The following is a 15,590-nucleotide window of genomic DNA, read 5'->3' as shown; positions in this document are numbered from 1 at the left end:
ATTACCTCCCCATTTATGAATTAATATTTTAACATGAGCAAGATCCAAAATAACCCATTGATGTTAAATTGGGATAGAAACATAAAGAAAAATTCTAGATGCAGTCACCTGTAGGGAGACTCCGCGCACTACCTAAAGGCTAACGTGAGGATGAAACGAGAAAGGAACGAACGGAGCCAAGTTGAGCAAATTTGGATGATGAAACTGAACGTTTGATTAAAAGGAAGGGGCTTTCTCGTTTGCTACAAACAATGCGTAGAGGGGCTGACAGGGGAAGGGGCCATTTATTTCATCTTAGTGGAGCCCTAATGCCATGTGAAGTGAGCCAAGCAACTTGCAACCAAGACCAGAGGAACTACGAGATGGGTTCCACCGTCTGCAAACAAGCATGCCCATATTAGCATATGCCTCTGTCGCACCGTTTCCTTTTCTGCCTGCTCCGTCGTACGCAGCGCGCTGATGTATTGTGCGTCTGGAATTTATTTTACATTATGTTATAAGGTTGGAAGGTTACTACTTGCTTAAAGTCAGTCAGATTTCTTTTTTTCTGCTTTGGTGCTGACAACTTGACACACTTCAACTTGGAAAGTTGAGCAAGAATTTTTTTTCCTAGTTGAAATAAAGTCTTAGAAAAATGCAGCGATTGACGATGCTTTTGTTTGAAGGATCTAACCTTCTATCTCCTTTTTTTTCTTCTCGGCAGCTTGAGAGCTCAAATATTTATGGCGGAGAACACGGGCTGGCTAGGCAGAAATCGATTGGGTGGGAGCGACATTTTGTAAAACAGAGAGCACGGGCTGTTTAGTAATTGGCTTGAGTTGACACGGACGATTCGTACCGAAGTACATGGGACTGTATACAGTAACTGTACGTAGAAGAACTCAAACATAATAATTACGTGGGCAGATCAGATAGTTATAACTCTTTATAACTGATCATTTTTCTTGTAGTGGGGGTTGAAACAGCTTTCACATTTTGCATTCATGGCTGCACTACCAGCAATACCAGTTATCTGCTATACACACCAAGAACAATGAACAAAAACAAATTTAAGAACTAATCAAGAAATGATGGGCAGAACTGTTAGTGTATCCAGCTCTACCCAACTATACCCGCAGATTATTTAACAATGATGTACCATAGATGCCGATATACCAAAGTGTATCGGCAATCTTTCTGTGTGCATGACGGGAGAGCATAACCAAAACCACGAAGCTCGAGAAAATATGTGAAATTTCTCATAAAAACAGGTAACATCAACCCCCGAGCTTCAAAATTGGCAACTTGTATGATAATAATTCAACTTATTATCTCAAAACAATGAAAATCAATCCGCCAATGAAAATGACAATATATATATATATATATATATATCCATGAATACTAGGAGAGATGGCATATCACTTTGAAGAGCAGACAGCACTGCTGCACATTTCATAAACCAAATAAAAATAATCAATTTACAACAAAATTTTGGATACTACCTTTGCAACACAGCTGACCAACTCCGCTGCTGTGGGCTAGAATTCAAACCATTTAACCCCACCAATTTGGGTTAAAGCTACTGAGCGTACCATAGAGTCCATACCTTGTATAGTTGTATACCAATCAGACTTATGTATGTGTTTACACCAGACACCAAATCTTTTCATATGAAACCAAGTAGTTTATAATAGTGAGACATGGTAGACAGCACTTAGAATGTACACCCGTGCACAGTGCCTCATGTGCTAAGGAAACAGCATAACACAAAATTAAATGAAAAAAATTGCACATGTTACTGTAAATAAGTCTGTCAAAGTGCTAATCATTACCAAATGCAAAATCTAAATCATTCAGGAGTCATTACCTTCTAAATGTTTACCAGCATTAACCAATAAAACCAAAACCGTATCTCACGTCTCTATAACAAAGTTCCAAACAGAACTGAACCACCCAATTGAATGAAATAGATTCTAACAACACAAATGTGCACAATTGGTCCCTTCTCAAGTTCAAAACCATAACCAACATACTTACCTAGATATTGGCCTCCTCTGCATTACGCCTACCCGACCAAGATCTGGACCCTGAAAATTTTTGGAATGAAATTTAAGCTAATGCTTGAATAGCCAGACAAAATCAGCTAAACCCACCAAACAGCTCCAATATCTGCCACCTACCTAACCCCCAAAACCTACAACATTAGAATACCACACCCCACGATGTGTTGTGCACTAGCACTTTGCACAGTTTTAAAAATTCAAAGAGCACTGTGTTTCCACAATTGCCACCGCAACACCAGTCATATAATTTGTAGACCTTACCGTGACTGTTGATGAGAAGATTATGAGATGTTCTTTTAGGTAGGCAAAACAAAAGATAGATACAAAAAATTAAATTCTTTTAACTTGACTGAAGAGCAAGACAACTCACCAGCCTTAATTCCAGTATAATGATTAGTATCGATTGTAAGGTTTTCCATATTCTTCGCGTCTTTGACGCTGAAATGCACCAAACTTGTCACGAGGCCTTGAAGTGTAATTTTCCATGGGGTTTGAATATTGACTTCGTGTATCAAGGGCTAAATTGGCCCCAGCATATTGAGGATTGGCCAAGGGGCCATCATACTCAGAATAACCACGCTGTTTATAACCACCAAAACCAGAAGAGGGCAATTGCCGTGGTGCCTGTTGTTGACGCCGCTGGGCATCAATTTGGAGAAACTCCTCCCACTGTTTTGCATGTGTGCCCTTGAGAGTGGCGAGTTGCTTCATGTACTTTTCTCTCATCTCCTTAATAGCCTTTGACCCGCAGAATCAATAGTCAGAAATCACAAGTTCAAATCCATAACTAAACAGCTGTAAGGTTGCTTTAAAACAATCACACACTCCTCAGTATAGCAACACACGTAGTACTTGACACAACTATAAGAAACAAGACTAATTTCACGTCTTATGAGTTACATCTCCTACTCTCTCCTCTCTAGTTTTATAAAATATTTTGAAATTTTTTAGCAATATATGTATATTCTCAACTATTATCAGTTCAACTTCAGGCTGAGCCACAACTGCAAAACCCTTTGCCGGAATTACTATACTCAAAAACACTGAGCATTCTAAGGTCCACAAAGGTATTTATATTCCCTAAAGGGAAATAAGAGAGAAAAAACTGTACATGCGAATTTCAAAATCTAAATTGAAGAGAGAGAGATGGACAGCTGTAGCAAGTTTTAACATCACAAAAGATCCAGTGGCACCTTACGAACAAAAAATCAAAATTACAGAAGGGGAGAGACAGAGAGAGGGGATTAAAGAAGCAAAGCTTATGCTAGACATGTGAGGCATTAGTAAGCCAAAGGCTCATTTCCCAAGAAAGAAAACAAGAACAAAAACCCAAGTCAACCATTTCCCTGCTTATTTTAGAAATTTGAACTTCATAGACTTCATTGATATTAATAGCACTCTCACGTGATAATTCTGATCAAGCACGCTTGCAACTGAAAGTTTGGGGATGTATACAATAGATGAAGAAAATTAAAAATTTTAGTATTTCACAAAAGGTCCAATGTACTTAGTCTATGTAAAATATGGTCTAGGTTCATTACACCAGTTATCACTGTGCACATGCAGACCAGCACAATGAGATAGTTCTTACCTCACGATGCCTGTAACTTTCTTCATCTTCTTCCTTGTCACGAATTTTTCCCATTTCCATTGCCTCCCTTTTAAACTCCAACTCTAGCTCTTCTAATGTTTGGCTGGAGGCAGGGTAATCAAACTGATGACCAGTTTGCATATCAGATCCTCTCCTCTCACTATCCCATCCATCAGTCCTATAAGCACTCATGCTCTGATTATTACGATCATATGAATTATATGACTTGCCTGGGTAAGGAGGACGTGTTGGAGACTTTGAATTGCTCAAACGACCTCTGGCTCCATTATTACCATAAGCTTCATGAAATGAAGAGTCTGTTAAGCCCCTGATTCAAGATACTAACATAGATGGTAGCTTAATCAAGATACTATCTTTCTATTCACATAGGGAAATCATCCGAGGCAAAAGGTCCATATATGCTTTCAGTATATAACTTCGTTTGGCAGACAATCCGATCAATTCAGACCCACCCACAAAAGTTACTTCAGAACCGTACACCAAATGCTTGAACATAAGAACTTACCTCTCGCTGCAAACAAATTATAAGTAACAAGCAGCATCATTACAGACTCAGAAAAGGGGAAACAATATACATATTCAGAAACACATAGGAAGTTTGTAGGAATCTTACAGAGCTACAAACTATAAATATTGTAATTACCAGCTTTCTATGATGCCAGAAGCATATCCTATGCTATCCCTACCTTGTGGAGAGCCCCTTGAAAACTTCCTCAGATCATTGTGACTATGGTCTTCCAAAACCCTCTCCTGCCTACCAAACCTCTGCGGAAGGGGTGATGCATTCTGAGGACCGGAATGAGACTTTTGGGAATTAGATCGTCGCAACCTTGCATGAGCAGGGCTTTGTTCAGGTGACCTAGATCTTTCCATGTGGGAACTAGAAGAAACCCTTTGATCACTTTCCTCCTTAATCACTTTGTGCACGGCATCCACACCTTTGGCCAAAATTAACCTATCCTTGCCACTAACAATGATAAACTTCTCCTCCATCTTGATTTTGCAGCCAATATCATTTTCAATCTTTTCTATAAGTTTCTCTGTAAAAAGTGCTTTTACATGCTTTTCTCTAGCAGGCACCCTTTCAAAGAAATCTTGAGACTTGCGATTTGCTCCAAGAGTAGAGGGGCACCCCTGTAATTATGCAAAACAGAGCATTTAAGGAAAAAAAAGAAAGAAATCATCCCTCTTCAACATCGGCAATGTAATCTAAAATATGCAAGAGACTCAGTGACATTCTATTTGTTTTCCATGGGTTCATATGACTATAACACCAATTCAACAGAAGGAAAGGCTTTCTATCAAATTTCATGAAAACTTAATGGAATATAATGTCAAAATAAATTTCAGACAGATAAAAAAAAAAAACAAGGAAAGCATAACCAACAATCTAAATAAGCAAAAAATTATTTTATCAAATCTTTATTATAAAAAGGTATTGTTTCATAGGTAGATCCTTATTATAAGGTATTTCAGCCCATCCATGAAGAATGACTTGCTTATAGACACATCAAATCCATTTCTCCTCATATTATCACTTCCCAAAATGACCAAATACTTAGATTAGTCCACCATAAACTGTATAAACAGAACCTCAAAATTCAACCCATACATGGACAATAAAAATACTGATACCCCTAAGTAATGACTTTGTACCATCACAAATCAGCTTTGTGTGACAGAGTGCAGGTGTGCATGTCCAGAGTAAATTTACAGCAATAACGATTAATTTTGGATAAGTGAACTCCTATGCTAGACAACAATTCCAATTCTCAACATAAACCTGATCTAATCTAAGCAGGCCGCGACATTAATCTGAGCAGGGCAACTCGTAGGGTATAAACAAATCCATGGTCTTCTTCTTTCCTAACTTCTTTCTGATAGAATCTGTTAACCTAATAATTCTAACAAGACATCAACAAAGAGAATTTATACAATGCACATTCAATACTGATGTATGCAAGAAAATTTGTATCGATGTCTTCTTTGGGGAAGATCCTCACTCTAGAAACATCATATCATAACCATAATTTGGTGTTGTATGTGCAAGAAGAGCGGAGAGTCTGTTGATCATCTACTACGTCATTGTTAGATTGCAATGACTTTTTGGAATGAAGTCTTTGCTCCGATGGGATTAGCTTAAGTGATGCTGAGAAGGGTAAGTGACCTCCTAGCTTCTTGGAGAGGCATTCGGGGCAACTCTCAAATTGCATCAATATGGAAGATGGTCCCAATATGCCTATGATGGTGCATTTGAAGAGAGAGGAATGAAAGAAATTTTGAAGATCAAGAGCTATCAATGGATGAACTTAGAAATTTTTCAATATTTTGCTCCATTGGTCGATTGTAATTGATTTTCATGGCATGACCTTTCATGAATTCCTTGTATCACTAAATTAGCACGCTTAGGCATTGCTCTTGTATACACCCCGTATACTTGGGCTCTTACCTACTCTTTTGATCAATAAAGTTTTGTTTACCGATAAAAAAAATACTGATGTATGCAAGCATTAGAAGCAGATAGTTTGCAACACTCCACAATAAGTTCAACTAAGAAAACATTTCAAGAGAGGCCAGTAATACCTGAGTGAAGTGACCAGACTCTCCACATATTTTGCAAATCAGTTCCTCTTCTTTCCTTTTCTTCCAAATTCTCTCAGTAGCTTTCGACTTGGCTTCCCAAACCTTGGCTTCTCGGCTAGTGAAATCAGTTGGAACAGCATTTGGGTCACGGGGAGGTTCCTCTTCTTCATCGGAACCCGTAAGAGACCTTTTGTTTGTCTTTTCCCTATCTTGTGAATTGGTTGTCGTCGATCTTGTTGATCCCTGAGGACCCGTGTACTCCTTGTAAAGTTCACTGAAGTCGTCATCATTATCTTGGTCTGATCTTGTTGCCATCTTATAACAACCTTATGTGAGTCCGATACCTACATTTTCAAACATAAACTGCACCTCATTAAACCCAAATTTTAAAGAAAGATTGCAAAAGCTAGATAAGAAACCTTTATATTCTATAGTAACTTTATGGTGGACCTTTTATTTTTATTGGCAAAAACTTATAGTTCAGATATGAGATAGATTAAAAGCAGAGTAAACAGGTAACACATTCTTCAGATCATTCATGGTGGATTTTTTAAGATCTTTATAATCAATATTTATAATTAGAGGTTCAGACCTTACCAACTTAGCATGTAATTTAGTGGATATAATGGTTACTAAAAAATTACGAGAGAAGATATGGTAAACTTTGAACGATTAAAAGGTAACAAAATGGAAGTTATGATCTCAAAAATTCCAGCCTAAAAATCTAGAGGATCATAATCCAAAATTGAGTTTACACAAATGTATAATCGTCAGGAACTCGAGTATATTGTGAATAAGTTCTTTCTTTTTTTTCGTATTTCACATGCTCCCATACTTCTTTTGTAAATGGATTATTCAGACAGCTACAAATTGTTCTGACCTATCCTTATGCATACCAGAAAATAAAATTAGGGTTTGTTCGTCCAAAAATAATATGTTCGAAACTAGTATATTTCAATGTATTTCTTACCTGAAGGAGCCCCGGTATATTTTATTTTTATAAAATATATCCCTTTTTATACCAATGAAATTTATTTATTTTTCTTGAAAAAGAAAATCCCCTCGAATCGAACCGAGTGCTAACCGCAATTAAAATCGGAATCTGGAAAATCCGCTCCAAAAAGCGAATACTTGAATCTGAGTGTACGAGTATAATATATGTTTCAGAACAATCAAAATGGTGAAAGATTGAAATCACCGAAAGAATCGGAAGCGCAGGAAACACTATAACTCGTGCAAAATGAAAACACAGAGAAGAGCAGGAGAAGAAAGCAGTACCTTTGCGAGAGGTAGAGAGAGGACAGTTATCGTTCCAGACGAGGACAAGAAGCTTGAGGCCTGAGGGGGGCTCAGAGTTAGGGCTCTGGGCTCTAGCTCTTTCAATTTCACCACCGGTGAATCGGGTTTCATTATTTATATTTTGTTTTTGGTGTGATATTTCGGGCACGTTAACTTTTTTTTTTTTTTTTTTTTAAACGAAGAAAATCAGTTGAGTAAGACGTCCCAGACTTTGGGAGGACACGAGACATGTGATCGTGTCAATTGTCAAATGAACGTTGACTAGAGTTTGAGAGCATGATAACGTTCGAAATTACGATAATCTGTAATTTAATAAAATTATAAAATTTAATAACAGATAAAATGAGTTACGTAAAATTCTATATTGTATCATGCAATCATATCTCAAATTTTTAAATATAATTAACTTATTAAATTATTTAAAATATGTCATATTAATATTAAAGACTATAAATTTATAGAGGAATAGTATTGCTCTAAAATCAAATTTTAAAAAATAAAATGTGTTAAAATTGTTTAAATTTCCTAACACAATTAGTCAACAATACTTGATTGTTATGAATATTTACCATGTTACAAGTAATTTTGATAGTCGGTAAAATTCGAAATTGAAAAAGCTTGAATCCAGTCCATTTTGTGCACCCCTTGCGCACGGATAATAGCTGGCATGGGGAGCTGGAAAATGATACGTTGCGTTTCACAAAAATGAGATGCTGGGATTGAATATGGTCAGGAGACTTGAAATGGGCGAGAGAGGGGGAAACAAAATGAAACGATGCGTTTTCAATTTAGGGGAGAAATTGAAACGCATCGTTTCTAGCTCCTCTCCATTCCCCGATCCCAGTCCATTCTCATTCCCTCCTCCCCATCTTGCAAGCCCTAACCATGGCATTCCTCCTCCCCTTTTGCAAGCCCCAGTTTGGAAAACTTTTGAATGTTTTTATTTATCTGTTCCCTCATAGCATCTACTTGAGCTTTAATTTCTAGCATTATGAAATGAATACATTGCTTTGTTAAGAAGAGAATACCTTATAACTGGTTGGGCTAATAAACCACAAATAACAGCCCCCCAATAGTTTATTGCCACATAGGTTTCACAACTTAGTTTCTGTGTGAACACACATTAGCTGATTCAAAATTCATCATTTCGCAATCAATCCCATCAAATCCTTCCCCCCCTCTCGCAACCGACAAAAACCCTTCTCCCTCCTCCTCTTGCAATTTATGACAGACCTTCACACCAGTGTTGTACGGCCCTTGCATAACTTGGTCCAACCACCCAAAGAAAGGAAGTGACAAGTTCTTTATGAGTTTCGAGTTGGGAATAGGTGGAGATCGATGGAGGTGCAACTGGGTTTGGTTCGACGGCGATGAATCCTGAGAGAGCAACCTGCGCTGGAGTTGACGATGGTGAGAAAATGGTGGTGAGTTGAGCATTGCATATATGAGAAAATGGTGCACAGTGGGGCTTTGGGGGTGGGTTAACAAAGGTTCTCTCTATGTATGTGTGCATTTGCAGTGGCTTCCAAATTCCCATTTTCCTTATTGCTTAATTCTTTTATGTTGCATTCGATCTGTCTTCAAACCGATTCAGAAGCCTTCCGAATATGCATTTTTTTTCTTGTTTCTAAAGTTCAGTTTTTTGTGCATTTTGTTTAGTATTTTTTTTTCTGGGTGTTGTGGGTTCTCAAAATTCTGGATGTAGGAAAAAAATTTCTGATTGTAGCTAAGCAAAAGATATGAACCACAGATGTTTGTTGTGTTTCAGAAAATTTGGTGCACAAAAAAATTTGAAACTAACTTGTGGGTTCTCGAAAAAATATTTTCTGGTTGTAATGAGCAGATAACTTCCAATGGAAGAGATAAAAGGTAGGGGCAGCAGTGAGATGAGTTTCGAAAGGGAGGGGCTAGTAATGAGTCAGCTAGTGACCTAGCTCTTTTATATTGTGTGTGGTTGCATCTATTCTCACTTTTATGTGATTTTTGACGTGGTAGCTCATCAAATGAGGGCTGATGCTCTTCAAAAAATAGCCCAACCGCTTAGAAGTGGTACCGTATTAAGAATAGCCCTTCACTTCATGAAGAATACAAAATCATAAATACCCACCATTTTCTTCAGATTTTGTCTCGGATTTCGAAGTGGGATCAGTTGCTTTTGTAGATTCATTTGATACACTATCCTTTTCAGAGCTACAAGTTGTAGACTTGCCCATCTCAAGGCCTAGTACTTGATCATGAAAATGGAAGAATGAAAGAAATGTAACCACATACCATAGACGACACCGACAACTGGGGAGCTGCTGCTCTCCGAAAAATCTAAGCATAGTCACGGGGGTGGGCTTGCGGAGGAGTGCAACACAGTCGACCTTCAAGATCTTGAGAGAGAGGCGTGGGTAGTGGAGGAACAAGGAACGTGAAAATGGGTAGCAAAAATGGTGCAAAAATCAGTTTAAGGGAGACAAATGGGATGTGAAAAACCATATCTGAGTTTGAGAATGGAGAAATGACTATTTTTTCCTTGAAACAACAACACAGTTTTTCGGTGGGAAAGAAGCAAAAGAAATGAAAATGTCGAGGATTAAGTTTGTGAAGTTGAGGAAGAGAATTTCATGTGATGGGTCTGCAATCACTGTTGGGAGTGTCAAAAGAAGAGCACACAGTTGGCTTGTTGCCATGGATCTCGTCTTTTGAGACAGTTGGTTTGGAAGTTTAAGTCACTTTGGAAGCAAATTTTGGGTTTGCAAAGAAGCGAGGCACAATATAGCTATGATTTTCACAACTATTCTCTCATCTTTGATGATGGTTTCTCAAATGACTATCCCTTCCATAATGGTTCCAGATGATTTTGTTTTCCCTTTTTTTCAAAATAATCAATGAACAATCCTCAAGCCTTCCATTGTTTTTTAGGCCATTTTGTAGGCATATACACAAGGTTTCATTGAATTCCTTTTGGGCCATTTTTGTGATGATTTGTGAATATATGAATTCTTTTTTCAGCTCTAACTATTATTTTAGTCTTGCTTGAGTAGTGGTAGATTGTCCGGCAGTGTAAAACTTTGTTGGTGTTTCTAAGAAAGGAGAAACACTTGGAACCTTTGTGAAGAGAATAGAAACAAATTTTGTCCTTCATTCATCTTCTTCTTTGTCACGTTTGTCTTTTCTAGGGGTGTAACTGGTCTGACTTGGTCCGTTTTTGGACAAAATTTGAGATCAAACCGGTATGCACCAGTTTTGCATTTTCAAAAACTGATTCCACACCGGTTACCCCCTAAACCAGTACTTCCAGTTTTATCGGTTTTGGTCTGATTTTCCGGTTTTAATATACTATATTATATATATTATATAATATATATAATAGTTTATTATAGTATATAATACTATAGTGATAATATATTGTAATATATTATAATATATATTATAATTGTATTACAGACTATAGTGATATATTATAGTATAGACTATTGTGATATAGTATTAGTATAACTATTAAGATAATAGACTATAGTGATATAAGATTTTAAAATTTAATATTATATTAATTAGTAATTTATCATATAATATAAAACTATTTTATATATAATTATATATTATATATAAGAATTATATACAATATAAAAAATTATAATATATATATGAACAGGTCCGGTTTTATAAAAAGAAAAATCGGAACCGAACCGATTTTGACTAGTTTTTAAAAAAATAAAACCGGTACCGGACCGAACCAAACTTGATACCGGATTGGGTTTGGTCCGGTTTACCTATTCACCGATTTTTTTTTACATCCCTAATCTTTTTTTTTTTTAATAAAACAAGCATTGACGTGGCTAAATACCACATCAGCGGACTGCACAGATTCGTCCCAAAATCGCTTGTATGTAGCGATGCTATTTTTTCATAGTAAGTATACCACAAACTTTCATGCACATGCAGCTGGCCTCATAGTAGACATGTGCACACGATGCCATTGTTGTACTAACAAGTGTTGACTAAGGGTTTTGTTATATTTGACTTGTGTGCTCTAAGGTTAGGTAGATGAGTCATGAGACACAAACCATCTCACTTGGTTTGTACAACTGAAGTAGTCTGTGTATCCAAATGCCCACTAAAGACCTCTCAACCCATCTTTGCATGTTTTGACATTGTACATTGATTTAACCTAACAACTACAATAAAAGCTGGTGCCACTAACAGCCCGAGCCTTCCTTTCCCTTCCCAAATCCTATTCTTTTCCCACTCATCTCTACACACCAACGTCATCCCCGCCCGAAACCCACCAGAAGTCCATTTCACCCCTTGATCCAATCTAGCTTCCTCTATTTCCACCCATCGACATCGCAGCCCGCAGCTGAGACACCAACATGCCCTTCGTGCTCGTGGGGAAGCACCAAGGTGGGAGAGTTTCATTCTCCATAAAGGTAATCCTATGGCTCTCTTTCCAAAGGCAAGTGCTAAGCAATTTTATTTTTTTGCTCGTACGAATCTTCCTCTTTACCTTGTGGAGAAATTCGGCAGTGCAGTGGGCAAGAGATTCCTCTGCCCTCTACGGTTTTTCTTGGGAAAATCTTGCTTTTTCAAGATTTTCAATATCGCCAGAGTTGCACTCAGTTTTTCTGGTGTAGTCCAAAATCATCTATAAATTGAAAATAACGAACCCACCATTACCAGTGTCTGCATTTGTCGCACCTACGCCCCTAACTAGAGGAATAAACGTCGTTTTCATTTCTTAGCCACCACGACTCCAAACAAGCAATCCTTCATGGTAACCATGCTAGTAGAGTCCTCCATATCCTCCAAAATTTTCTGGGTTAATTTCTATGGACGAAATTTATCACTTCTAATGCAGATTCATCTTATTTTCATATCTGTTTTATATCTCCTCTGTTTTATTACGTAATTGAGCCATGTGATATCTAGTGTGTATCAGTTTTATATGCTGTAATAAATTGAGTTTATCTAGTGTATATCAGTTTTATATATATTTGATGTGTTTTATATATGTTTCATATAGATGTCTTGTTTATCATTAAAAACACTTTTCAATAATTGGTGGGACCCACTACTTTATAAAATCTACAAAAAAGTTAAAACCATCTCATCTCACTTCTATATCCAAACACACACACTTTTACAAATCAACTCATTTAATTTTAACTCAAATATCTCACTACTATTCACAGATTTCTCATATAATCTGTGTAACCAAACGAGATCTAAATATTAGAGTTTTTGCTCGTTCTAAATACAATTCAAAAAGTGACCGAGTTACACACCCAGTAATGTGTTTATTGTTACCGATAATGTACAATTCATTTTTCTTCAAAACCCTTTTGTTGATTTTCTATTGCAATTTCCTAAGAACACTTAGATGATGTCAAAGAACTCTTAGCACCAACCATATTACTTTAGAAATTATGAAAAATAGCATTCTCTTGCCCTCAGATCAGACTGCCTAAGCCAAAGCTTGATGTTCAATGTGGAATGAGCTTTGCTAAACTCCTCATCCTCGTTCCCATTCAGCTTCATGCTTGTGGCCTTTGAAGCAGGGAGCTTTTTAAGGGCTCTGATCTCTTTCTTCTATATTCTTTTAATTGTTCGGTTAGTGAGGGGATGGGCTTGAAGATTATGGTCATGGTTTGTTTCTTTGGGATCAAGAAGAGAGCTTTAGGGTTGGAAAAATTGTATTCCCCAAGTCTTCTAGAAAACGTTGGGTTGGAGATCTTTGAGGCGCTGAGAAGAGGGGTGAGAAAATTAGTTGTGACTAACCTTCTTCAAGCTTGAGGGCTTCTTAATGGATCATTTGGAGACTTATCACATTGTTGGGAGAGAGCTAAAGGTGTTCCATACAGGCTATTTTACTGGACTTGTGAAGGAGAAAAAAAAAAGATAATATTATCAGTTTTGAGGAAATCTTTGAAGAAGACAAAGTGCGTAGTGCTAATATGATTGGTATTATTGGCTTCCACAAAGTTGATCATGGTCACCATATGTTGATGATATCTTGTTGGCTAGTAGTGATGTTGGTCGACTTTATGAAACCAAGGGTTTTCTTTTCAAGAACTTTGAAATGAAATATATGGTGAGGCATCTTTAGTAATCAGAATCAAGATTTTTTGAGATAAAAACTTAGGACTATTGAGATTGTCTCAGAAAAGTAACATACAAAGAGTTTTTGAGATATTTTGCATGAATATCTGAATGGTTGACAGTGCTTGAATCTTCTAGAGCTACTTTGCATTGTGAGAGGTATCATCTTTATGGAGATTTAATAGAGAGAGAGACAAAGAGAGAGAGAGACAGAGAGAGAAGTTGGTGGCTCTATTGGAATGAGGGAGGGATGTTTGTAATGTGCAGGAAAGAAAACAGAGGAGGAAGAAGAAGGGTTGTGTGCGTAAGGCACTATACATAGCAGCCAAATTATTATTTTTAAACATAGGTTTAAGAAGAATCGTTGGGCTAGACTATTAATCTATGGGCTTGAGACTTTTCTAAACAAAACATTATTGGGTTGGGTATTACAATCTCTTCCCCTATTAAATTCTGTCATCGGAATTTGGGTAATATGCAACTATCTTCCCATTATGTTCTAACTCAACTACTTCCAATCCAAGTCAATTTCTTTATTGTTACCTAGTCCTTTCTTAACCTCAAAATTCATCTTAAAAAATTATTCACTTCAAGAAAAAAAAAATAATTAAGTCTATAGCTGTAAATCTAAATCCCAAATAGTCTTTATGTTTCTTACACCCTCAACTTCAACTAGGGGTGTAAATCGGTAGGTCCGGTCCGGTCCAGCGATGGACCGAACATTCATTTTTAAGGACTGGACTGGACCGGTAGCTATCAGTCTTGCCTAATTTTTTTTTTAAAATCAATTAATAAAAAAATTAATTTAAAATACTAAATTAAACTAAGTGACTTATTAATGTGGATTATGTAACAAACTCAATAAAAAAATATTTTATATGATCAATGATAATAAATTAGATGAAAATTATATTATTAATTTATTTAATTACTATATAATTAACTAGTTGATATTATATATTATTTAATTCATAGAATATTAACAAGTATTAATAACATATTTAGAATTTTATATTGTTAATTGTACAATTATTATATAAATAATATATATAATATATATATTTTTTTTCATTTAGTCCGGTCCGGAAAAATCCTAAACCGTGGACCGGACAGAAACTTTTCGGTCTTCTAAAACTTGAACCGAGACCGACTGGTCTCAATCTCAATCTGGTCCAGTCCGGACCGAAACAGTCGGTCCGTTCGGTCCGTTTGGTCAAGACCGACCGTTTATCACCTCTACAATGAAAAAATATTCATTACAAATTTTCATATATTCCAACGTAAATTGAAATTCTATGAAAGTGTTTTTTTTACTTTTCTTATTGAAATTTGATGTGTTCACTTCTTCCTACCAACCACTATTCTTAGGCTTCATTTTCTTCAACAATGAGTGTATATATCCATGCAGGAGCCATCTTCCTTTGATTGCTTACTGGGGTAGAAGTATTTCCTTGACCAACGCAACATTTTCGAGCAAAATGCCCTTCCTTGTCACATTTGAAGCATATGCTTGTCTACACTCACCACTATGACATTCTCCACAATTCTCACACCATTTATGTTGGCCATTTGGAAAAATTCTCTCTTGTTCCACCTCCGCCTTGTGTTCTCAGTCGACCTATTTATTTTCCATTGGCCTTGATTCTCACTATTGTTGGTTTCTTGCAGTGCTACCCCTTTCTTTTGGATATTATAAATATCAGCACTCATTTGAAGATTTCGATCAACGATAGACGCCTTATCCACAAAAATATTTTGTATCTAAAAGACTGAAAGCTTATGATCCTATATTAAATTTTGAGATTTAAACCTTCCTCGAATTTTCGAGCTCTTCTTTTTTCATCAAGAATCAAATAAAAAGCAAAGCGAGAGAGCTCAACAAATTTTATCACATGCTGGTGGACGTTCATCAATCCTTGCACCAAATTGGTAAAATTCCTAGATTTAGCATCTTTACAGACTTTGGA

General features: G+C 36.7%; 1 protein-coding gene across 1 annotated transcript; it reads right to left on the bottom strand.

The window, feature by feature from the left end:
* Positions 1-1,754: 1,754 nt before the first annotated feature.
* LOC108993712 lies at positions 1,755-7,629 on the bottom strand. The gene is made up of 6 exons (XM_018968706.2): positions 7,519-7,629; positions 6,241-6,584; positions 4,344-4,791; positions 3,637-3,935; positions 2,416-2,783; positions 1,755-2,069 (listed from the first exon to the last, which is right to left on the bottom strand). Exons 2-5 carry the CDS (start codon positions 6,553-6,555, stop codon positions 2,439-2,441), a joined length of 1,407 nt encoding a protein of 468 aa, XP_018824251.2. The 5' UTR covers positions 6,556-6,584; positions 7,519-7,629; the 3' UTR covers positions 1,755-2,069; positions 2,416-2,438.
* Between the last annotated feature and the right edge of the window lie 7,961 nt (positions 7,630-15,590).

The sequence above is a fragment of the Juglans regia genome, chromosome 8 (assembly GCF_001411555.2).
Source record: "Juglans regia cultivar Chandler chromosome 8, Walnut 2.0, whole genome shotgun sequence".
Lineage (NCBI taxonomy): Eukaryota > Viridiplantae > Streptophyta > Magnoliopsida > Fagales > Juglandaceae > Juglans > Juglans regia.
This window is presented reverse-complemented; position numbering and strand designations above follow the sequence as displayed.